The sequence below is a fragment of the Leptodactylus fuscus genome, chromosome 10 (assembly GCF_031893055.1).
Source record: "Leptodactylus fuscus isolate aLepFus1 chromosome 10, aLepFus1.hap2, whole genome shotgun sequence".
NCBI lineage: Eukaryota > Metazoa > Chordata > Amphibia > Anura > Leptodactylidae > Leptodactylus > Leptodactylus fuscus.
The window spans coordinates 87,182,709-87,205,609 of record NC_134274.1 but is presented as its reverse complement, the minus strand read 5'-3'; the positions used below and the strand labels follow the sequence as shown (position 1 = coordinate 87,205,609).

Below are 22,901 nucleotides of genomic sequence, written 5' to 3'. Positions count from 1 at the left end.
ATAATCTCTATGTTTTTTACTATGAAGTAATTTTTCCTTAATAAAAGTTATTTATCTATAAGTGACTCGGAGTCTCTGGGATTGCTGCGGAGCCTAACGCTCCCGGGGGGGGGGGGGGGGGCAACGGTAAGTCCAGGACTACCAGGCGGCCAGGAGAAAGAAATGGAAGGCTGGGAGAATACTCCGGGCGCTGTCATCATGGGCCTCACAAAAGCAATCAGGATCCATTCACATGGAGGATAATGGCGCTTTATTTGGCCAGTTGACCTAAGTGGCGGCCGCTGGTTCTTTTATCCACTAGCAGAGTTGAAGTCAATAAGAGGCTTTTTTTTTTTCAGCGTGGAAAATTTTGCACCATTTTCCTCCGTGTGAATGGACCCCAACCCCTGGTGCACATTATTGATTGTATTCATCAGGAAGGAGTCCGCATGGAGACCCCTGAATGGGATACAAGTGCACAAACCCCATAGACTATAATGGGGTCCGTGTGCTTGCCGCATGCTGCCTGCACGAATCAGGTCCGCTGGGGGGGCCATTATACTGGGGGGAGGGGGCACTGGGGTTCCACTATACTGGGGGGGGGGAATCCATTATACTGGGGGGGGGGGTTTACTGGGGGGTCCATTATACTGTGGGGGGGGGGGGGTCACTGGGTCCATTATACTGTGTGTGTGTGTGGGGGAGTCCATTATACTGTTGGGTGTGGCACTGGGGGGGGTCCATTATACTTTGGGGGGTCACTGGTGGGTCCATTATACTGTGGGCGGTCACTGGTGGGTCCATTATACTGTGGGGGGTCCATTATACTGTGGGGGGGTCACAGGGGGGTCCATTATACTGTCGGGGGTCACTGGGGGGGTCCATTATACTGTGGAGGGGGCACTGAGGGGGACCATTATACTGTGGGGGGGGGCACTGGGGGGTCCATTATACTGTGGGGGGGGGCACTGAGGGGGGCCATTATACTGTGGGGGGGTCACTGGGGGGTCCATTATACTGTGGAGGGGGGGCACTGAGGGTGCCATTATACTACGGGGGGTCACTGGGGGGTCCATTATACTGTGGGGGGTCCATTATACTGTGGGAAGGGTCACTGGGGGGTCCATTATACTGTCGGGGGTCACTGGGGGGTCCATTATAGTGTGTGTGTGGGGGTCCATTATACTGTGGAGGGGGCACTGAGGGGCCATTATAGTGTGTGTGTGGGGGGTCCATTATACTGGGGGGGGCACTTAGGGGGCCATTATAGTACACATGGGGTCACAATAAAGCCTTAGTCTATGAGCAGTCCCCATTGGTCAGCACTTTGGGGTCCCTGTTGGGGTACAGCAGCAGCACATGAGGCCTCACATCACTACCAGTCTGTGAGGACACGGTCACATGATCAAGACACAACCACATGAAGCTCCTCCTACAGCACACAAGCTAGAGCCTGACTCCTCCCACAGGTGACTGATCACATGCTCGTGACGTCAACTAAGGTCCTTTACGTCCTCCCAGAGAACAGTCTGTAGTCTGACTCCTCCCACACATCGCTAATCACATGATCATGACGTCATCTCAGGTCCTTTAGTCCACTAGAATTTCTTGTCTCCGGCAGCCGATCCCTGGATTATGGAACGCAAAGCAATGGAGGACGCGAGTCCCGGCAGTGGCCGCTAGGAGAGGAGGACGTGCGGGTGTGAGGAGTCAGGGGCTGCCGAGGGGGGAGGGAAGGTAAGTGATGGCATTGTGTCCGGGGGCGGCAGCAGCAGCAGCAGCCCTCATATACAGTACTAGGTGTGTATAGAATGTGTATACATGGATCCTCTATCTATAGATAGTGACATCTCCTGATATATATCTATGGACACTGCTGTCCCTATAGATGTATATACAATCCTATATATATACAGCAGGACTGGAGACGTCACTATGGAGGTATATACTGTATATACACTGACTATGGATATATATATATATACTGTATATACACAGCGCTGCAGAATGTTCAGTCTCTCTGATTTCTCTCCATTGCTTTTGTTCTTTTATTCTATAAATTACTGATAACGGCTCTGAGATTCAAAGCGAAAAATTTTGTATTTATTTGCAGCAAATGAGAAATTGTCAAAATAATAAAAAAAAATCTAAAAGCGTCATCGGCCGCCGCGCTGTCAGCCCTGAAATACTGCAGAGAAAACCAGATCATCTTCATGTAGAGACAACAAGACTAATATCTCAGGGAGGTCAGAGATCGGTGTCTGGTGGAAGAACCCGGATTATCAATCCCAGCTCTCCTGCGTCTCGGCTTTCCCCCTAGTCTGTCTCGCGGCGTTCCCCGCCAGTCTGTCTCGCGGCGTTCCCCGCCAGTCTGTCTCGCGGCGTTCCCCGCCAGTCTGTCTCGCGGCGTTCCCCGCCAGTCTGTCTCGCGGCGTTCCCCGCCAGTCTGTCTCGCGGCGTTCCCCGCCAGTCTGTCTCGCGGCGTTCCCCGCCAGTCTGTCTCGCGGCGTTCCCCGCCAGTCTGTCTCGCGGCGTTCCCCGCCAGTCTGTCTCGCGGCGTTCCCCGCCAGTCTGTCTGTCTTTTGGGTGACCTTATGCCACTCCTGCACAAATAATGAAGCAGTTCTTCTTGGTTTGATGGCTTGTGACTTTCCATCTTCCTCCTGATTACGTTCCAGAGGTTTTCCATGCGGTTCCGGTTTGGAGATTGGGCTGCTGTGACCGGCTCCTTAATCCCCACATTGATGGAATTGGGGAAAAATCCAGCATTTCTTACAGGTTTAGTTTTTATGGCATTCACTGTGCAGAAATGGCAATGCTTTCACCTGTAGGTACAAAAGTGCCCCCTCTCCGGGTTAGCACTGCAGCCTTGCAGCGCTGGAGTCCTGGGTTTGCATCCCACCAGGGACAACATCTGCAAGGAGTTTGTATGTTCTCCCCGTGTTTGTGTGGATTTCCTCCCATTCTATCATATATCCCTATACGGGGCTCACAATCTACATAAAAAGTGCCCCCTCTCCTTATATCAGTAGATACAGCCCCCTCCTCCATTTCCCCTTTGCATATGGTCATGCTGCACGTTGTCTCTGAATAGAGATCAGGTATCAGTACAAGGTGAACACCTCGTTGCGTCAGTTCCCCTACAAGAAGTAGGATCATTCCTCATCGCCCCCGTATGTTACATTGGTACTGGCACTTCCCAATAAACTAAAGATCACTGAAAATCGGCTTCTCTCTCACTTCAGGTCTCTAGACTTCTGGTCCCGAGCTGTAGGACCTAAGCTCAGCCTTCAGGATGGACAAGGAGAAGAGTCACGTAACTGAGCAAATCCTAAGCCTGACCCTGGAGATCATCTATCTGCTGACTGGAGAGGTGAGGGCTTTCAGGAACTATGTCACTTGAGATTAGAAAGACAACCCAAGGTGTGTGTCCAAACAAGAAGGTCTCCAGAGTCCACCATAAAGATCATGTTCCTTATTGACCTTCACTTTGTTTAGGATTATGGCCCCTTGAAGAAGACTCCAAGTAGTCAACTTCATGTCTCAGGAAAGTTGGGCAGAACCCTGAGCCCTAAGACGTTGCCTTCATCTCACCCCATACTCAAGATGAACAACGAGCAGAAGATTCTGGACATCACCAACAAGATCATAGAGCTGCTGAGCGGAGAGGTGAGCGCTGCGGGGAAGGCCGGGGCGTCAGACAGGAACACGAGGGGGGATGGGTCTGGGGATGACGGTATCATTGTGTTGTCAGGTTCCTATAAGGTGTCAGGATGTCACCGTCTACTTCTCCATGGAGGAGTGGGAGTATATAGAAGGACACAAGGACCTGTACAAGGAGGTGATGAAGGAGACTCATCAGCGCCTCAAGTCACGGGGTGAAGGTAAGTTTGACAGTCCCCATCATCTCCCCAGCACATATACGCTATATACTCATGCACTGTGTTTATATCCCCAGATGGGTCCAGTAGGAGGAATCCACAGGAGAGATGTCCCAGCCCTCTCGGGTCACTGGATCATACAGAGGAAAACCAAAGTGTCATTCTGGATTGTATCATGGAGCCGAACCAAGACTACAGCAAGAAGCGGAGCGAGGTAACTGGCGGAGCTGTGGTTTAGGAGAACTTGGCCTTACATCAGAGCTTAGGATGCTACTGCTAGGTGGTTAGTCGAAGAGAGACTTCCAAACCCCTGATCTATACCTACCCCAGTAACTAAATACAGACCCCCGACTGGACTCTCTAAATACATGCACAGGGCAGACCCCCGACTGGACTCTCTAAATACATGCACAGGGCAGACCCCCGACCGGACTCTCTAAATACATGCACAGGGCAGACCCCCGACCGGACTCTCTAAATACATGCACAGGGCAGACCCCCGACCGGACTCTAAATACATGCACAGGGCTGACCCCCGACCGGACTCTCTAAATACATGCACAGGGCAGACCCCCGACCGGACTCTCTAAATACATGCCCAGGGCAGACCCCCGAGTCCCTCCAGATGATACAGAGCCTAGACTCCATAGGAACCGATCTAAATAAATCCGGACCCCAGACCCCATACACTTATAGACGGCAGCTCACGGTTTCCTCCTCTCCCTACTTGCTGTCTTGGGGTTCCTCAGAAGCGGGGTGACCCGTTCTGCTCGGGGCGGCTGCTGCGGATCGTTGTACATTATGTCTTGGTTTTTACAGCATTTTCCAGCTAAAACCAAGTTAAAATTGCAATGTGCAAACCTGTTAGCACTTTGTGAGCCCTGGTGGCCGCCCAAACTGGCCATGTTCTCCTAATCTGCCATTGCTAGTGATCCCTCACAATGGCGTCATCCAATGAAGGACAAGTCTCGAGCCCCGATCGATCTTCTCTTCTATTCCTGAGGTCCTTGACCAACCGACCTAATAGGATATTCACGCTGACCTGCGTGTGGTTATATCTGCTCATTTCCACCCAGCAGATGGTAGTATCCATTGTGTTAGTCCCTACAAGTCCCTGACCGAGGATACATACAACAGTCTGGGAAACCCAGTTCCAGAAGGAGATCGATTACGCGGCTTCCATGTTACCCCAAATCGGTAATAAGGTTGGGGCTATTGGGGTTACGGACCTCGGACCTACGTCGTAAAGACTCTTATTTTCTTGCAACGTTTAGGATGAAGACGTAAATATGTGGCGAGTCGAAGTTCTGCCCCAAAAGAAAGGAGAGGGGTTCCATGCTGTAAGTAGACAGCAGCAGATGGAGGCGGTGATAGACCTCACCCCAGGTGAGTACGAGGCAATGAAGAGTGAGCCCCCTTGTACTGACATTGGAAGATCTGCCCCAATTGTAGCCGAACCAACAGAAGCCAAGAATGGTGCACAACCTCATCATTTTCCGTAGTGTTTCTGATCACGTCCATGTACAATGTCGCCTACAGATGTCTCCAGCGACTCCCCAGAAAGATGCCCTAGTCCTCCTTATCCGTCTCCTTATGTACTGAATGAGAAAGCCTTCAAAAAACAGAATGAGGTACGGTAATCCTAGTCACATTGCTTCCATCTTACCCTGAAGGATCGGCCCCAATCTCTGAACGCATCCGATCTACTGTAGTGATGTGTATACACCCGTCAGCCAGAACATTAAAACCAGACAAACGAGACAGGTCACATCGCCAAAATGCAACATTACCAGTGTGCAGGGGTTGTGCCTACCCAACATGGTCCATGGGAAAAGAGAACTGGCCCAGGCTCAGGGACAGGCATTAGGACTGAACGCCAGCTTGTACTGGCTATGGTAGAAAGGTGTCCATACACAGGGACCACTGGGACCCCCACCAATTATAAGAATGGGGTCCCAATGGAACAGAAGCTGCTACTCCATTGTGGCGGCTGCCAGAGATCACTGTAGGAATATGAATGGAGGAACGGCCACATGACACGTGTCAGACACCGATCAGAGGGGTCCCATTGCTGGAGCCCTCCTGGTGCCGCAGTGATAACCATTCAAGTGGGTAGGGGATAAATTGTAACTGCTTTAAAGGGTCTGCGGAAGATGAAGACGTCTTCTGAGACGTAGAGGAGTCCCTGCCCTGATGTGTTAGAGATGTTTGGCTGGAATGAAGGGACCTACACTATATTAGGCAGGTGATTCAGTGTTCTGGCTGATCGGCGTATGTGCCTGAGAATGGACATAACTAAGGTCTGTGGGCCAATCATGTCTTTCTCACACTTATTCTATTTAGGATCAAAACCTGAATATTGTCATAATTGATATTGAAGAAGATGATGAGGAATATGTAGGGGCCGACCAGCAGCACAAGATGGAAGGACAGGACTCTAGCGGGATCAGTACAGGTGAGTTGTGGGTTGTCCTCTGCTATAACCCCTTAATACCCGCACTCTGGGGCCTTTACAGAGTATGGTTCACCATCTCCAACAAGTCCGGCTCTTTCCAGCTGCCGCTCCTCTGCCACAGTTGGAATTTTTTCTCTCTGGCCCCACCATTCCTGAGCCATCACTGCTGTTAGTTTTGTATCCTGATTTTCTATTTAGCACTGTCAGGGGTGTGGCTCTGAGCCCTGACACTGGCTGCTGGAGCTCTCAATCACGCCCCCCTGCCTGACACCGCCCACCTGATATTACAGAGATCAAATAGCACATCAGGCACCAAAACTACCTGTGCACTTGTTACTCAGGAATGGTGAGGACTAAAGAAAAACTGTGCTAAGGCGCTAAGAGCTGGTGGAGACGGTGAAAGGTCCTCTGTAAGGAGAATGGTGCAGTAATGGGTCATACGTTTCATTTCCTCATAGTTTGGAAAGAATGTGCCACGTAATCTACACCCTCATGCTTAACCCCGCCCCCAACCACACCCCTCCCGCCCCCTCCGAGCCATAGAAAAATTGTCTCACTGAAACTGGTCCCTGGTGGAAAAACAGGTTGGGAACTACTGATTTAGCTGAGCCGCGTTCCCAAAGTCCCTTTACCCGGTGTCCTTCTTCAAACTATCTTCTTCTTCTTCCCACAGACCTTGAAGATAGACAGATGTCAGGAATCCATCACTGCCCTACCCCAGAGCACAATGAGATTTACCCAGATTTTCACCCTGGTGGCGTCAACTATAACCCTGAAATGCGTCATTTTCCTCAAAGCCCCATTTTGAACTCTTTCCATTACAAAAACGACCAATATTTTCAAGACCCCAGGGTTAAAATCCCACCAAAAGTGGGAATCAAAGAACACGTATGTACAGAATGCGGGAAATGTTTCCCTCGGAATAACGACCTGGTCATGCACAAGCGATTGCACCGCGGGAAGGTTCCTCTCGTCTGCTCCGTGTGCGGTAAATGCTTCCCCAGTAATTCCCATCTCCTCATCCATATGAGGATCCACGCCGGAGAGAAGCCCTTCACATGTCCAGAATGCGGCAAGAGCTTTAAGAGTAACTCTCACCTGGTCACTCACCTGAGGATCCACCGCGGCGAAAAGCCCTTCGTCTGTCTGGATTGCGGCAAAAGCTTCAACGACAAATCCAACTTTGGAAGACACAAGCGAATCCACACGGGGGAGAAACCGTTCACGTGCAGCGAGTGCGGAAAAGGCTTTAATCGGAAAGCCAATCTTCTGATTCACCAGAGAACCCACACGGGGGAGAAGCCCTTCGCCTGCTGCGACTGCGGGAAGCGATACACCAGCAAAGCCGAACTGGTCCGCCATAAAGTCTTCCACATGGAAGGAAAGCAGTTTTCATGTATGGAGTGCAACGAAAAATTCAACGAGAAATCCAGTCTGGCCATCCACCAAATGATTCACAAAGGAGAGAAACCGTTCTCTTGTGCGGACTGCGGCAAATGTTTCGCCAATAACTCCCAGCTGGTAACGCACGAGCGCATCCACAAAGGAGAGAAGCCATTCGTATGTCCGGAGTGCGGCAAAAGCTTTAACGACAAGTCCAATTTCATCAGGCATAAGAAGATTCACACCGGCGAGAAGCCCTTCGCTTGTTTCGAGTGCGGCAAAGTCTTTAACCGGAGAGCGAATCTCATATTACATCAAAGAACTCACACAGGAGAGAAGCCATATTCCTGTTCGCAGTGCGGCAAGTGTTTCACAAGTAATTCAGGGCTCGTCGTACATCAGAGACTTCACTTTCTGTGATTGTTTTTAGGTAATATTAAAAAAGTAATCAGGAGATTTGCCCGGTGGTGAGAGCGGGGGGCAAGATGGACGTCTTAGCCTGATGTGGGAGGACCTTCCGTAACCATCTCAGGCCTCGAAGAAAACTCTGAATTTGCCTCCAGAAGTGTTCATTGGCGTTACGGGGAAATATTTGAGAATACTTGTAGTCAAAACTGGTTACCCAAAGTAGGTAGATGGGTCCTGGCCGAGAGGGGTCACGTGTCATGTCAGTAGAGTATGGATGCCATGAGTACATTTCTCTTCTATAAAGAATTTTTAAGGGGTACAATATTTTATTTTTTTCTTAAATTTCACTGTGAACATTTCAATTTCACAATTTCGGTCATCCATTGCCATTTCGTTGGGAGAAAGTAAGTTTATAAGAAGCTGTGAATGGGTTCGTCCCGTTCCCGCCTCGTCTCCCTTGTACCCTCCTGTATGTATCTGAAGAGAAATAAAGGGCTTGTGTTGTCTGGAGTTTGGCGCGCCTCGGCTATCGGGTCGGCTACCGGCACAGCCGTCCTACACACGAGTGGTCGTCTTTATTGGGGTGTATTCATGCTGAAGATGACGCCATGCCTTTTCAAAGGTGACTTGCAGGCGGTTTAGGGTTCAGAGCTTTTCACTTGGACTTGCCCCATTTTTAAAGTATTAACCCAGGAGGGGCGAAACTAGACAACCACCATACAGAGAGGTATATGCGAGCGGATACAAGCTTATACAGTTACAGAAAGGTATGTAACAGTACAGTAAGAATAAAAGAATAGAAACTGAAACCTAATACCTGATTGGGTCTTCCGAATTCCACTCACGAAATCTAAGGCACACAGATTGTTGGGAGAGTGACTACCCAATCTCAGATCAGTCCTTAGGCACATGGCACTGCTGCAGCCTGCGCGTGATATCCGTGTCCATGGTAGTGCGACATAAGCCCACCACATAACATATAGCAATACCGGTACATCAATCCATAAGAATTCATCATAGTCCATGATCAGATCAGAGTCCATAAGGCACATGGCTTCTTAGTCCCCGCCCTTCCCCCTCTCCCTCAGGGGAGAGACCAGAGAGCACCAGCCGCTCACATGGTGTGTCCTGATGCAGGGCCAGAGAAGAGAGAGCCATGCCCCATTTTTATAGCACCACCCATTTGGGAGCGCAGTGTTCCCCTTTAATGACATGGGCACGTGCCTGTTTTTTTCATGACGTGACTGCTACATAATATGCCCATGTGGGAACCTTCCCCTGAGTCTGGGAGATTCGCCCGCTCTTCTGGGATGCCGGCAGGTCCCCCCCTGTTTGCCTGAGCCCCCTGAATACAGCAGGAGAGGTGTCAGGTATAACTGACCCTAATACAGAGCAGATGCCCATTGGGACCAAGATGAGGTCCATTGGCCCTAATAATCTCAGACAGGGATGGCTTTATCTTATCGCACCAAAAACAAAAGTTCTGGTCACGTTGCAATCCTCGTTCTTCTCTCCATGACATCTGGCATTGGGGAGGAATGGCACAGCCCTACCAAAATCACTTGGTTCAGCCATTATACTTGGAATACATATGTCAGTTTTAAGAGGCGTTCTCATTTCAGCCTTTCATGGCCAGGCTGAGGATACTCGCGTCTTCAGATGTCTCAGGGGGTCGGGGGGTTTAGCTGTCCCGGAAAGCTAAATATGATCCTCCAAAACAGAAATGGCTACCACAGGTATGTTTGGCTGTCTGTAAGACTCGTGGTCTGGGGACTGGAGTGTAAAGAGCCGTATTCCCATCTCAGCCATGACATAAAGCGTAACCCTGGCCTCAACTCAGCGGGGTCAGGAGTGACGGGGTTCTCAGAATACGACATACATGGCAACCTTACACGTGAGCGGCCATAGGGCGAGTCCGCCAACCAACTGTGTGGAGATTTCATGTTCTTCCGAGTCTCTTTGGGTTTTTTCAAGGTGCTACACACCAATATATATATATACTAGCAGTTACCCGCGACTTCGTCTGCGGGTTGGCGGTGGCGCTGAACTGCTTATATTTCTTGTTCTCCCATGTCTGCCCCCAGTTTCTTGGCCCCCCATCTCTGCCCCTAGTTCCACGCTCCCCCGTCGCTCTCTCCGCTCGCTCGCTGCACATCGGTGTCGGGCGGCTGGCTGTGTGTGACATATAGAAGGCAGAGCAAGGACCGGCGTCAGGTTGCTATGACAGCTGGAGCCTTGCGGTGCCTCCCTGGCCTGTCAGGCGTGCGGTTGTATTGCAGCCTAGGCAGGTAGACTACAATACAGGCGCCGCTATTATACAGTGCATTGCCGAATTCCGGCGCCCTTATTGCAGTGTACGTTGCATACACAGCCAGTCGCCCGACACCTATGTGCAGCGAGCGGAGAGCGTCGGGGGAGCGTGGCAAGGTGAGTCCAACTATGCTGGGGTCAATGAAGGGGGGGGGGACATGAAGCTGGGGTATGTGGTTGATCCCTGGGGACCCCAACGTCGGAACACAGCCCCCCCAGGACACCCCAACCCCCTGTACCCGCTGCACTTACCTGTGGTGTGTCGGGTGCAGCAGCCTCCTCCGTCTGTGTAGGTGGGCTGGGACAGGTGCAGCGCTGGGACCCTGTGGGCTGCCGCCATCTTCCTCAGTGTTTCCCTGCTGAATCGGCACGCCCATCTTCATCCCCCAACCTATGGTGCTGCAGCCCTGGCTCCAGAGCCCGCCCAAAGCCTGCCATGCACCAATAGGAGGTGCGTGTACAGATCAGTGCTGGCGGAATGCCAGCTGCTACAGCCGAGCCGGAAGATTGTTTGAAGGGTCACAGTGGCGATTTGGGGCGAGTGACCCACATTTAAAGTAGCCTATCACCTTTTCCTGGGCAATATGTGTGTGTGTGAGAAATTTCCCCAAAATCCTTTCAGCCGTTTGGCTGTGATTGAGGAACAAACATCCAAACACACAAACCCACATAATATTAGTAGGATTAGGAAATTGTGACCAATGAAATTGACTCTGGGTTTTGTTTTATTTTGTTTTTTTTTTTAATCGTAAAAATAGACTAAGTGCTTTTTACCTTTTTTCTGTGCGTTTTTTGACCACGTTTTTTTGGTATGGTAACACTGGACACCGCTGGGTTTTTAGTGCAGAGAAATACACGAGATTAATGCCTGGAAAAAGGCCATAAAAACAACGCAAAAACAATAGGAAGACGTAAAAACTTTGTAAGGGGCATTATACGACTTAACCCCTTAGCGACCTTTGAAGTAGTATTATGTCATGGGTCGCATGGGGATGTGAGCTGAGCTCGCTCCATACAGGGCAGATGCCGGCTGTATAATACAGCCAAGACCGATCGCTGCTGTTAACCCTTTACAAACTGCGGTCAAATGCGAACGCAGCGTGTAAATTGTGCAGGTGGCACGGGCGCCGCCGATCGCCGTCCTCCTGAACGTCACCAGAGGGCGGCGATCGGTTTCTTTGACAGCCGGAAGCCTATTGAAGGTTTCCAGGCTTGTCATAGCATTGGTTCTATTGCAGGATGCCAGAGGCAGCCTCTAATAGAACTGCTGTGATTTTGCTATTCACTGCCATACTGTAGTATTGTATGAGCGATCAGACCCCCGAGGTTTCAGGGTACCTAAGGGGTCTGATCATAAATGGAAAAGAAGAAAAAAAAAGTTTTTAAAAGTATTAAAAAAAAATTAAAAAAGTTCAAACCTCCTTTCCCTAGATCACATATAAAAGGAAATAAAGAACATTAAACCTATTAGGTCTCCCCGCGCTCCAAAATGCCCGAACTATTAAAATATGAAAACATTTATCCCATACTGCGAACGGCGCAGCGGCAAAAAAAATAAAAATCGCCAAATAGCGTTTTTTTCAACACTTTGACTCCTATAAAAAATGGAATAAAAAGTGATCAAACCATCAGATCTTTCCCCAAATGGTATCAATAAAAACGTCATCTTGTCCCGCATAAAACGACACCGCCCCCAGCTTTATACATGTAAATATGACAAAGTTACAGGTGTCACAACATGGCGACACAAATTTTTTTTCTATTTTGCAAAGTTTTTAATTTTTTATCAAAACATTAAAAATACTCTATAAATTTGGTATCGCCGTGTTCGTACTGACACGTAGAACGCAGGTCACATGTCATTTGTACCAAACAGTGAACGCTGTAAAAATTAAACCCATATGAAAATGGCGCAAATGCATTTTTTCGCCAATCGCACCTCACTCTGAATTTTTTTCCAGCTTCCCAGTACATAGCACAGCCTATTGAATGGCGCCATTACAAAGTACGATTTGTCCCGCAAACAATAAGCCATCATGTGACTCTGTGAACTGAAAAATGAAAAAGTTATGGCTCTTGAAATGTGAGGAGGGGAAAACGAAAATGCGAAACTGAAAAATGGCCTGGTCCTTAAGGGGTTAACATTGCCGGCTGTAGGAAAAAAAGACAATTAAGTGTTAAAAAAAAAATAGCGAAAATGGTGAAAATTATAAAAATTCTCGGCCGCTGGTGTGCGATTACTTAACACCATGTGTGACTACGATCTTCGCGCCGGCCTCGCTGTTTTTCTGATAGTAGTCGGGACCACTGGTGACATAGTCATCGGCATGGGTGCAGATGAAGGCAATATCCAGGCCAGTAGGGTATGGGGTAGATGTGCGCCCAGGTCCAAGGGTGCCAGGAATCCTGAATGAAGCCGTCTCTGGCCTACAATACACTGGTCATAATGAATAGTGACTGCAATCCTGCGCCAAAAATCAGTGGTGAAGGCTCAGCTCGGGGTGCGGGGCTGGTAACAAGTCTTAGTGGTGTTCCCATCTGTGCCAACTCTGTGTGACTCCCTGGTGTACGCCGGGTCGAGAAGGCACAGAATTGGTTAAAAGATGGAGGCATCTTAATAAAGAGGAGGCCAAGCCTGGTGGATGTGATGCCAGTCCTGATGAAACCCCATTACTGTGAGGCCTCACGTTGCAGAAACACTGCTTTTTTTGTTGCAGATTTTGATGTGTTATAGAGCGATCAGCCGGCGGACATTCCCAGTAGACGTCGGTGTCACTCAGGCCTGGTCGGTATAGTGTTCCCGTTATTACGTGTGAAGGTGATGGACCAGTAACAGATCTGTCCCTGATATATCCATTGCAGTCTCAGGCCTTACTATAACTCCTAGGCAGTAGGCCCGCTGCCTCGGGGTCATGTGTGACGCAGACCTTTCCTTCACCCCTCATATTGAATCACTCGCACGTTCATGTCACCTCCACCTCAAAACCATCTCCAGAATACACCCTTTCCTTACCAGAGATACACTCTCTGATTCATTCTCGCCTTGACTACTGTAACTCCTTACTAATCGGTCTTCCCCTCACTAAACTATCTATTCTGAATGCAGCGGCTCATCTATCAGGCTAGACGCTACAGCGATGCCTCGGGTCTGTGCCGGTCACTACAGCGAGGCCTCCGGTCTGTGCCGGTCACTACAGCGAGGCCTCCGGTCTGTGCCGGTCACTACAGCGAGGCCTCGGGTCTGTGCCAGTCACTACAGCGAGGCCTCCGGTCTGTGCGGTCACTACAGCGAGGCCTCGGGTCTGTGCCAGTCACTACAGCGAGGCCTCCGGTCTGTGCCGGTCACTACAGCGAGGCCTCCGGTCTGTGCCGGTCACTACAGCGATGCCTCGGGTCTGTGCCGGTCACTACAGCGAGGCCTCCGGTCTGTGCCGGTCACTACAGCGAGGCCTCCGGTCTGTGCCGGTCACTACAGCGAGGCCTCCGGTCTGTGCCGGTCACTACAGCGAGGCCTCGGGTCTGTGCCGGTCACTACAGCGAGGCCTCGGGTCTGTGCCGGTCACTACAGCGAGGCCTCCGGTCTGTGCCGGTCACTACAGTGAGGCCTCGGGTCTGTGCCGGTCACTACAGCGAGGCCTCCGGTCTGTGCCGGTCACTACAGCGATGCCTCGGGTCTGTGCCAGTCACTACAGCGAGGCCTCCGGTCTGTGCCGGTCACTACAGCGATGCCTCGTGTCTGTGCCGGTCACTACAGCGAGGCCTCCGGTCTGTGCCGGTCACTACAGCGATGCCTCTGGTCTGTGCCAGTCACTACACTGGCTGCCTATTCATTATAGAATAAAATATAAAGTTCTCCCCCTGCCCCACAAGGCTCTCCATAATGCTGCACCTCCCTACATTTCCTCCCTCATCTCTGGCTACCGCCCAACCCGTGCTCTCCGCTCACTCAATGACCTAACACTTACATCCTCTATCAGAACCTCCCCCGCTCGTATACAAGACTTCTCCCGAGCTGCACCACTTCTCTGGAATGCTCTACCCCGGACAATCAGAGTAACTCCCAATTTCTACAGTTTCAAATGCAAACTAAAGACGCATCTTATCAGACCGGCCGATCACAATGTCTAACGTAAACCCTTCCCCCTCCCTTGCCCCCGCCCCCACATTACCCCACATGATATGATGTCATCTCAGGATAACTTTATAGGTCCGAGCTCCATCCACATGTTACAGGACACGACTGGTGACGGCTCATAAAGTCTTATGTTTGTGTAATGACAGTCACCTCTATTACAAAAGTGTCTGACCCCTGTATAAGCAATATCGCCCCTGCTACCTCTTGTGTCACCCCCTCTACCTCATAGATTGTAAGCTCTTGTGTCACCCCCTCTACCTCATAGAGTGTAAGCCCTTGTGAGCAGGGCCCTCAGTCCCATTGTGTGAAATGACGTTCTTTGTAATGTATCTTTCTGTCTGTATCTGAGCCCTACACATTGTACAGCGCTGCGGAATACAGTCCTATGAAAAAGTTTGGGCACCCCTATTAATCTTAATCATTTTTAGTTCTAAATATTTTGGTGTTTGCAGCAGCCATTTCAGTTTGATATATCTAATAACTGATGGACACAGTAATATTTCAGGATTGAAATGAGGTTTATTGTACTAACAGAAAATGTGCAATATGCATTAAACCAAAATTTGACCGGTGCAAAAGTATGGGCACCTCAACAGAAAAGTGACATTAATATTTAGTAGATCCTCCTTTTGCAAAGATAACAGCCTCTAGTCGCTTCCTGTAGCTTTTAATCAGTTCCTGGATCCTGGATAAAGGTATTTTGGACAAACAATTCAAGTTCAGTTAAGTTAGATGGTCGCCGAGCATGGACAGCCCGCTTCAAATCATCCCACAGATGGTCAATGATATTCAGGTCTGGGGACTGGGATGGCCATTCCAGAACATTGTAATTGTTCCTCTGCATGAATGCCTGAGGATTTGGAGCGGTGTTTTGGATCATTGTCTTGCTGAAATATCCATCGCCGGCGTAACTTCAACTTCGTCACTGATTCTTGAACATTATTCTCAAGAATCTGCTGATACTGAGTGGAATCCATGCAACTCTCAACTTTAACAAGATTCCCGATGCCGGCATTGGCCACACAGCCCCAAAGCATGATGGAACCTCCACCAAATCTTACAGTGGGTAGCATGTGTTTTTCTTGGAATGCTGTTTCTTTTTGGACGCCATGCATAACGCCTTTTTTTATAACCAAACAACTCAATTTTTGTTTCCAAAATGAAGCTGCCTTGTCCAAATGCGCTTTTTCATACCTCAGGCAACTCTATTTGTGGCGTACGTGCAGAAACGGCTTCTTTCTCATCACTCTCCCATACAGCTTCTATTTGTGCAAAGTGCGCTGTATAGTTGACCGATGCATAGTGACACCATCTGCAGCAAGATGATGCTGCAGCTCTTTGGAGGTGTCTGTGGATTGTCCTTGACTGTTCTCACCATTCTTCTTCTCTGCCTTTCTGATATTTTTCTTGGCCTGCCACTTCTGGGCTTAACAAGAACTGTCCCTGTGGTCTTCCATTTCCTTACTATGTTCCTCACAGTGGAAACTGACAGGTTAAATCTCTGAGACAACGTTTTGTATCCTTCCCCTGAACAACTATGTTGAACAATCTTTGTTTTCAGATCATTTGAGAGTTGTTTTGAGTAGCCCATGATGCCACTCTTCAGAGGAGATTCAAATAGGAGATCAACTTGCAATTGGCCACCTTAAATACCTTTTCTTATGATTGGATACATCTGGCTATGAAGTTCAAAGCTCACTGAGGTTACAAAACCAATTTTGTGCTTCAGTAAGTCAGTAAAAAGTAGTTAGGGGAATTCAAATCAATAAAATGATAAGGGTGCCCATACTTTTGCACCGGTCAAATTTTGGTTTAATGCATATTGCACATTTTCTGTTAGTACAATAAACCTCATTTCAATCCTGAAATATTACTGTGTCCATCAGTTATTAGATATATCAAACTGAAATGGCTGTTGCAAACACCAAAATATTTAGAACTAAAAATGATTAAGATTAATAGGGGTGCCCAAACTTTTTCATAGGACTGTATGTTGGCGCTATAGAAATAACATTTATTATTATTATTATACGATGAGTCAGGTCTTAACCCCTTCCCGACATGCGCCGTAATAGTACGGCGCATGTCGGGTCTGTAACTATGGCTTTAAGCAGTAGACAACCGGCTCTGATGCCTCCGATCGGTCCCCGGACCGATCGGAGGCATTAACCCCTCCGGCGCTGCTGTCAAAGGCGCCGGAGGCGCCATTTTCCCGGCGGCGCATGGGCGCCGCCATTTTGGCAGGGATCGCCGGCTCCTGGAGCATGCTCCAGGGCCGACCCCCCTTTGCCATGACAGCCGGGAGCCTTGTTAAAGGCTCCCAGCCGGTCTGCAAATCCTCTCTTTTGCAGGCTGGTCTATGCATTAGCATTGTAATGCATTGCATTAGTGATCAGACCCCCTGGGGTTCAACACCCCTAGGGGGTCTAATAAATGCAAAAAAAAAAAAAAAAAAAAAGTTAAAAAAAAATATTAAAAAATATAAAAAGAATTAAAAGTTCAAATCACCCCCCTTTCCCTAGAACACATATAAAAGTAGTTAAAAACTGTGAAACACATACATGTTAGGTATCCCCGCGTCCGAAATCGCCCGCTCTACAAATCTATAACAATATTTTTCCTGTTCGGTAAACGCTGTAGCAGGAAAAATAGTCAAAAGTGCCAAACCGCCGTTTTTTCACTGTTTTAATTCTGATAAAAATTTGAATAAAAACTGATCAAAGCAATAACATTTCCCGAAAATGGTAGAACTAAAAAGTACACCCGGCCCCGCAAAAAAAGACGCCCTATACATCCCCGTACACTTACGTATAAAAAAGTTACGGCCGTCGGAATATGGCGACTTTTAGAAAAAAAATTTTTTAACACCGTTTTGGAATTTTTTTTAGGGGTCAAAATGTAAATAAAACCATATAAATTTGGTATCCCTGGAACCGTACCAAAACACAGAATATAGGGGACACGTCATTTTGGCTGCACAGTGAACACCGTAAAACCAAAGCCCGTAAGAAAGTCGCAGAAATGCATTTTATCTTCAAATCCACCCCATTCTGAATTTTTTTCCTGCTTCCCAGTACATTATATAGAATAATTAATGGTGGTATCATGAAGAAAAAATTGTCCCGCAAAAATTAAGACCTCATATGGCTCTGGGAGCGGAGAAATAAAAAAGTTATGGGGTTTAGAAGGAGGGGAGTCAAAAATGAAAAACGAAAATCAAAAAATGCCATCGGCGGGAAGGGGTTAATGTCCATCAGAGCAGATCTGCGTCAGTTTCATGGCGGATAATACTGGGACGAATGAGACGAATGTTTTACAGTCGGTTAACCCCTTCCCACCCTGTTCTGTTCCATTATGTAGCACTGAACGTGTAGTTAACGCTCCGCTCCGTAATAGGACAGCGCTGTAATGGCGCACGAGCAGAGACCCGGCGCAAATGCCTGCGATTATCCCCTGCACCGATCACGGACGGTAAGGGCATGTCGGTCAGTTTCCCATTTTCCCAGATGTGCCCGGGACAAGATCCAGGGCAGGGGAATGGTCGCCATTACAACTAGGAGCCTATAATGGCGTTTACTTTTATCGCAGGCTGTTCTGTTTCATGTACACGAAAATTTTACGGATGTCAGGATATTGTACAGAATAATTAATGGCGTCATCGTGAAGAACAAATTGTCCCGCAAACATTAACCCCTCCTATGGCTCTGTGAGCGGAAGAATAAAAAAATAACGGGGTTTGGAAGGTGAAGAGTTAAAAATGAAAATCTAAAACTGGTGGGAAGGGGTTAAAAACCACATAAGATAAACAAAAGAATACACGCACACGGGGACACCGCACACGCTTAAGTCCCTGCTATCCAAAAATAGCGTTATTGATCACGTATATAACAAAAAAAAGGTCCCGCAATGCGCCAAATAACGTATGGTATGTTAGTCACCTCGCTGTCCCTGAAAAACAGCAATAAAAGTGACCGGAAAGTCTTAAGTACGAAACATTAGCGCTAATAAGAAGCGCAACGTGTCCGGCAAATACAGAGCCCTGACACGGCGCGTCTGAGCGCCAGAATACGGAGACCCCGGAACATCCTTCGTATTCACAACGCGACGTTTTATTTGTAAGAAAATAATAAAACCGAGATAAATCCGATATCGCAGTGATGGTAACGAGCGGACGGACAAAACCGCCATGTTGTGTATGATGCAGAGGGAACGCCGTGATGACGAAAGGCAAGAAACGCCGTCTGTTCTCTTATGAGGTGATAGTCGGTGCTTGTGGTTGAGTCGTATTCCCTCCCCCTCCAGCAGATGATCAGTGTGCGGCCTCCCTCCCCCTCCTCCTCCCTCCCCCTCCTCCTCCTCCTCTGTAACGCAGGCTCCGGCAGGCGAGGGTCATGTGACCTCCCTCGTGGCTGTGACGTCACCAGAGCAGCTCCATCCTAAACACGGCCATGACGATTGCTGCGCCCTGATGTCCAGGTAAGAGTTCCCCGTCCTTCGCAGCCTGTCATTGTCACGTAACCCGCTGTCTATGATGGCAGAGACCCCGACATCAGGATAGTAATAAAAAGCGCCGACATATCCCGCAGCGCTGTACAAATCCGCTTTCCCTTCTGGACGAGATTTTCCGGTTTGGTTTATTCCAAGATCTCCGTCACACCGGGATGTGCGCTGCGAATCCAACAAGGATCAGTCCCATCTAATGAGGCCATTCCAGGACAGGTTTATCCATAACAGTAACGTGCGCAGGTTTTATTATTTGATGTACGGTAATAGTCTAGGACGTGTGAACAAGGCTGAAGAGAGGTCATGGGACGTCGATGTCTAATGTGTACATGTCCCTATTCTCCCGCTATGAGAGCTGCTGCCCGAGGCGTCCAGAGACGCCCCCTATAGAGAACACGGACAGGAGTGCATGTGTCTGCTATAATCACAAGGAATAGCTAGAGGCAGGCGCAGAATAACAATGGATGCTTTCTCCCCAAAACAGCGCCACACCTATCCTCAGGTTGTATGTGGTATTACACTTCACTTTTAAGGGCTTTTCCGGGATTTGGGATAGGTAAATATTGTGAGGATTTGGGGTCTGACGCCTCAGACTCCTACAAGTCAAGGGGTTGAAGAGAATACAGTCTCCATGTGACTGCTGCAGCCTCGTCACTGAATACAAAGTACAGCGCCGCATATTGTATAGTGGCTGTGCTTGGTATTGCAGCTCAGTCCCATTCAAGTGAATACTGATGACCTGGGCTTCCACTATACATTGTACAGCAGAGTGTTAGGTAGGTACAGGAGAGTCTGCAGCGCCTGTCCAAATATTGGGGTTTTTTCAAACTGATCAGTGGGGGAGCCGGGGGTGATACCGATCTGATAATGAGGACTTAGCCTAAGGTTGGCCCATTGCTATCAGAGTCTTGGATCAGCTCCTTAGGTCCCGTGTATTTCCAGTGACTTCCATTGTATTCTGGGAGCTTCTGATGCCTTCTCTGATGTTTCAGAATGAATCGGGATCCCCCATAGACGTCAGTGTATTACGGGATACACTCGGATGACTCGGAGCGCTCTCTGCCCCGTAGTAGATGCAAACTCTGTCCCGTGCACAGGTCCTTAGTCTGTGGCCACATGGAGCGGAGCAGAATCTGACGCTGACCATACAGTATACTGCCCCCCACATAGTGGCCCCCTCCTATATGTGCGCATCCCCTAATACATATCCAGTCCGTTGTCATCGGTCCTCCAGTCTGGGCCCCTGATCGGTCCCATCATCTACAATCGATTCTCATTCGCCATAACATGTTTTTTCTGTTGCTCTAGATCCCCGGGACTTGTCAGTGAGTCTGTAATGGAGAACGTTGCGTGCAAGCAGGACCCTGACGGAGACCCCAGACAAGGCCTTGCGGTAGATCCTGTCACATCTATACGTCACCTATAGGTTCAGTGTCTTATATATCAGTGAAATTATGTTATACATCCTTCAGGGTAACAGTCCTAGAAAAGTCAAGGTAGAAGAAGAGGAAGAAGTGATTTGTGTGAAGATCAAGGAGGAAGAGGTCGGTGCGGATATCAGCCCAGGTCAGTGGGAACCCCCAAATATGGGGGCTATTCATATGAACTAGGGTCACTATGACCTAACGGGGTCCCCGTACACCCCCTTCCCCATATACCCTCATGTTTCTCGTACATACTAATATAGGGGCTTTGGTTTCTCCAGACCTTGCAGACACCATATTGATATACAGAGATCTGGATGATGAGGGAGCAGATACGTCCATGAATATGTGGGAGGAGGAAGTGTCTGTAACGTCTGTTCCTGGTGAGTATATACAGGACTCCATGTTTGCCATCACCATACAGTCTGGCTTCATCCATGGCTCTGGGATTGCAACTTTTTTTTTCCATTCAGAGCTGAACTGTAATACCAGATCCAGTCTGTGGTCATGAGTGGCGCTGTGTAGGAGGAACACAATGTCAAGGCTTTGCCTTGGCCTCCTGGCGTCACACCACTGCCGAACGGTCATGTGCAATGGGCCTAAACCTGAGCTTCTCCTGACTTTACCTCTCCCCTCTCCATAGACTTCTGTATTCTGAGTTATTTGACCTGCAGTCCATCTCAGCTTAGACAAGGCAGAATTCGCACCACACGAGTGTAAAGTTGTGAGAACGCTTTGTGACTGTAATGAATCTTTATCCTTCCAGAAAAATGGAGGCCAACAAGATGGGGGACCAGGATGCCCAAAGTCTTCAGAGACTCGGACTCTGAGTCCGCTCACCTTGGCCCAGAGCCTTATGAATCTTCTTCTGAGGAGGCAGAGTTCTCCCAGCCTGGCCTGTCCCAGCTGCCCTCCATCGCACGCCCCGCCATGTCCCCCAGGCACGACACAGGACGGGGATCGGAGAGGGGCTCCAAGCGCAGCCGAAAGAGGAGGCGGGAGGAAGCAGAAATTATGGAATCCGTCTTACATCGCCTCAGCGAGATGAATGAAGAAAGAACTCGCCACTTAAAGGAGATGATGTCGCAGCAGGAGATGTTCATGAGGCAGATGCGGGACGACGACGACAGTGACATGCTATTCCTCAAGAGTCTTCTCCCGCTGATGAGAGAGATGCCGTCTTCCAAGAAAATGGAGTGTTGGAAAGCCATGATGGACGTCATGGCCAGATTTATGGCCCCCTCTTGTGCTGCTCATTCAGGATCTCAGCCCCCTTTCCCTCATGTCCCCCCTCCTGAACCTTGGCATGGACAGTCTGGGTATATGGCTGCGCCCAGTACGTCTCGGCACTCTCATAGTCATAGACGGATTGCAGAACGGGAAGAATACCAACATTACCCGGCCTAGACCTGAGCTATGGATCTGATGCCTCACTATTGTAATATATATATATACTGTATATACGATCTAATGGCAGAATGGGTTTTTCTTCCATAATTTAATGTACATGACACCGAAATTCTGAACAGGACATAGCCATGTATGAAACCGTACAGACCAGAGGTTCTCAACCTTTCTATAGCGTGCCGTGGTAAATTTAGCTCCGCCCACTTTTATGTTGACTCCGCCCATTCTCATTCATTTTTCATGCGCTCCCACACAGTATAATCCTCCTATAGTCAACTGTAAATTATATGTCCCCCCTCCATCTGCCCCAGTATCATATAACCTCTTCTGCCCCCAGTTTCATGTCCCGCCCTACATCTCGGTCCCCAGTTTCATGTTTCCCCGTCTCTGCCCACAGTTTCATGCCGTTCTCCCCTCCCTTCATCAGCCCCAGCGTCATGCCGCTCTCCCCCACTTCATCTGCCCCAGTGTCATGCCGTTCTCCCCCCTTTCATCTTCTCCAGTGTCATGCCGTTCTCCCCCCCTTCATCTGCCTCAGTGTCATGCAGTTCTCCCCCCCTTCATCTGCTCCAGTGTCATGCCGTTCTCCCCCCCTTCATCTGCCTCAGTGTCATGCAGTTCTCCCCCCCTTCATCTGCTCCAGTGTCATGCCGTTCTCCACCCCTTCATCTGCCTCAGTGTCATGCCGTTCTCCCCCCCTTCATCTGCCTCAGTGTCATGCAGTTCTCCCCCCCCCTTCATCTGCTCCAGTGTCATGCCGTTCTCCCCCCCTTCATCTGCCTCAGTGTCATGCAGTTCTCCCCCCCTTCATCTGCTCCAGTGTCATGCCGTTCTCCCCCCCTTCATCTGCCTCAGTGTCATGCAGTTCTCCCCCCCTTCATCTGCTCCAGTGTCATGCCGTTCTCTCCCCCTTCATCTGCCTCAGTGTCATGCCGTTCCCCTCCCCCCTTCATCTGCCTCAGTGTCATGCAGTTCTCCCCCCCCTTCATCTGCCTCAGTGTCATGCAGTTCTCCCC

The 22,901-nt window shown here is 49.2% G+C and overlaps 2 protein-coding genes across 2 annotated transcripts; both read left to right on the top strand.

Annotated features, from left to right (window-relative positions):
- Positions 1–1,560: 1,560 nt before the first annotated feature.
- LOC142219336 (uncharacterized) lies at positions 1,561–8,611 on the top strand. The gene is made up of 9 exons (XM_075288314.1): positions 1,561–1,716; positions 3,225–3,352; positions 3,478–3,648; positions 3,734–3,863; positions 3,938–4,074; positions 5,135–5,246; positions 5,400–5,491; positions 6,204–6,315; positions 6,989–8,611. The coding sequence occupies exons 2-9, from the start codon at positions 3,275–3,277 to the stop codon at positions 8,116–8,118; spliced, it is 1,962 nt and encodes a 653-aa protein (XP_075144415.1). The 5' UTR covers positions 1,561–1,716; positions 3,225–3,274; the 3' UTR covers positions 8,119–8,611.
- Positions 8,612–18,768: 10,157 nt separating this feature from the next.
- LOC142219242 (uncharacterized) lies at positions 18,769–21,935 on the top strand. Its single transcript, XM_075288188.1, has 6 exons — positions 18,769–18,807; positions 18,924–19,027; positions 20,363–20,447; positions 20,527–20,620; positions 20,760–20,861; positions 21,245–21,935. The coding sequence occupies exons 1-6, from the start codon at positions 18,769–18,771 to the stop codon at positions 21,883–21,885; spliced, it is 1,065 nt and encodes a 354-aa protein (XP_075144289.1). The 3' UTR covers positions 21,886–21,935.
- The last annotated feature ends 966 nt before the right edge of the window (positions 21,936–22,901 follow it).

Coding starts and splice junctions, on each gene's coding strand:
- LOC142219336 (XM_075288314.1), top strand. CDS start 3,275: ATGGACAAGGAGAAGAGTCACGTAACTGAGCAAATCCTAAGCCTGACC. Junction 3,353..3,477: donor TCTATCTGCTGACTGGAGAG/GTGAGGGCTTTC, acceptor CACTTTGTTTAG/GATTATGGCCCCTTGAAGAA. Junction 5,247..5,399: donor GGTGATAGACCTCACCCCAG/GTGAGTACGAGG, acceptor TGTCGCCTACAG/ATGTCTCCAGCGACTCCCCA.
- LOC142219242 (XM_075288188.1), top strand. CDS start 18,769: ATGACGAAAGGCAAGAAACGCCGTCTGTTCTCTTATGAG. Junction 19,028..20,362: donor TGCTGCGCCCTGATGTCCAG/GTAAGAGTTCCC, acceptor CTGTTGCTCTAG/ATCCCCGGGACTTGTCAGTG. Junction 20,621..20,759: donor CGGTGCGGATATCAGCCCAG/GTCAGTGGGAAC, acceptor TGGTTTCTCCAG/ACCTTGCAGACACCATATTG.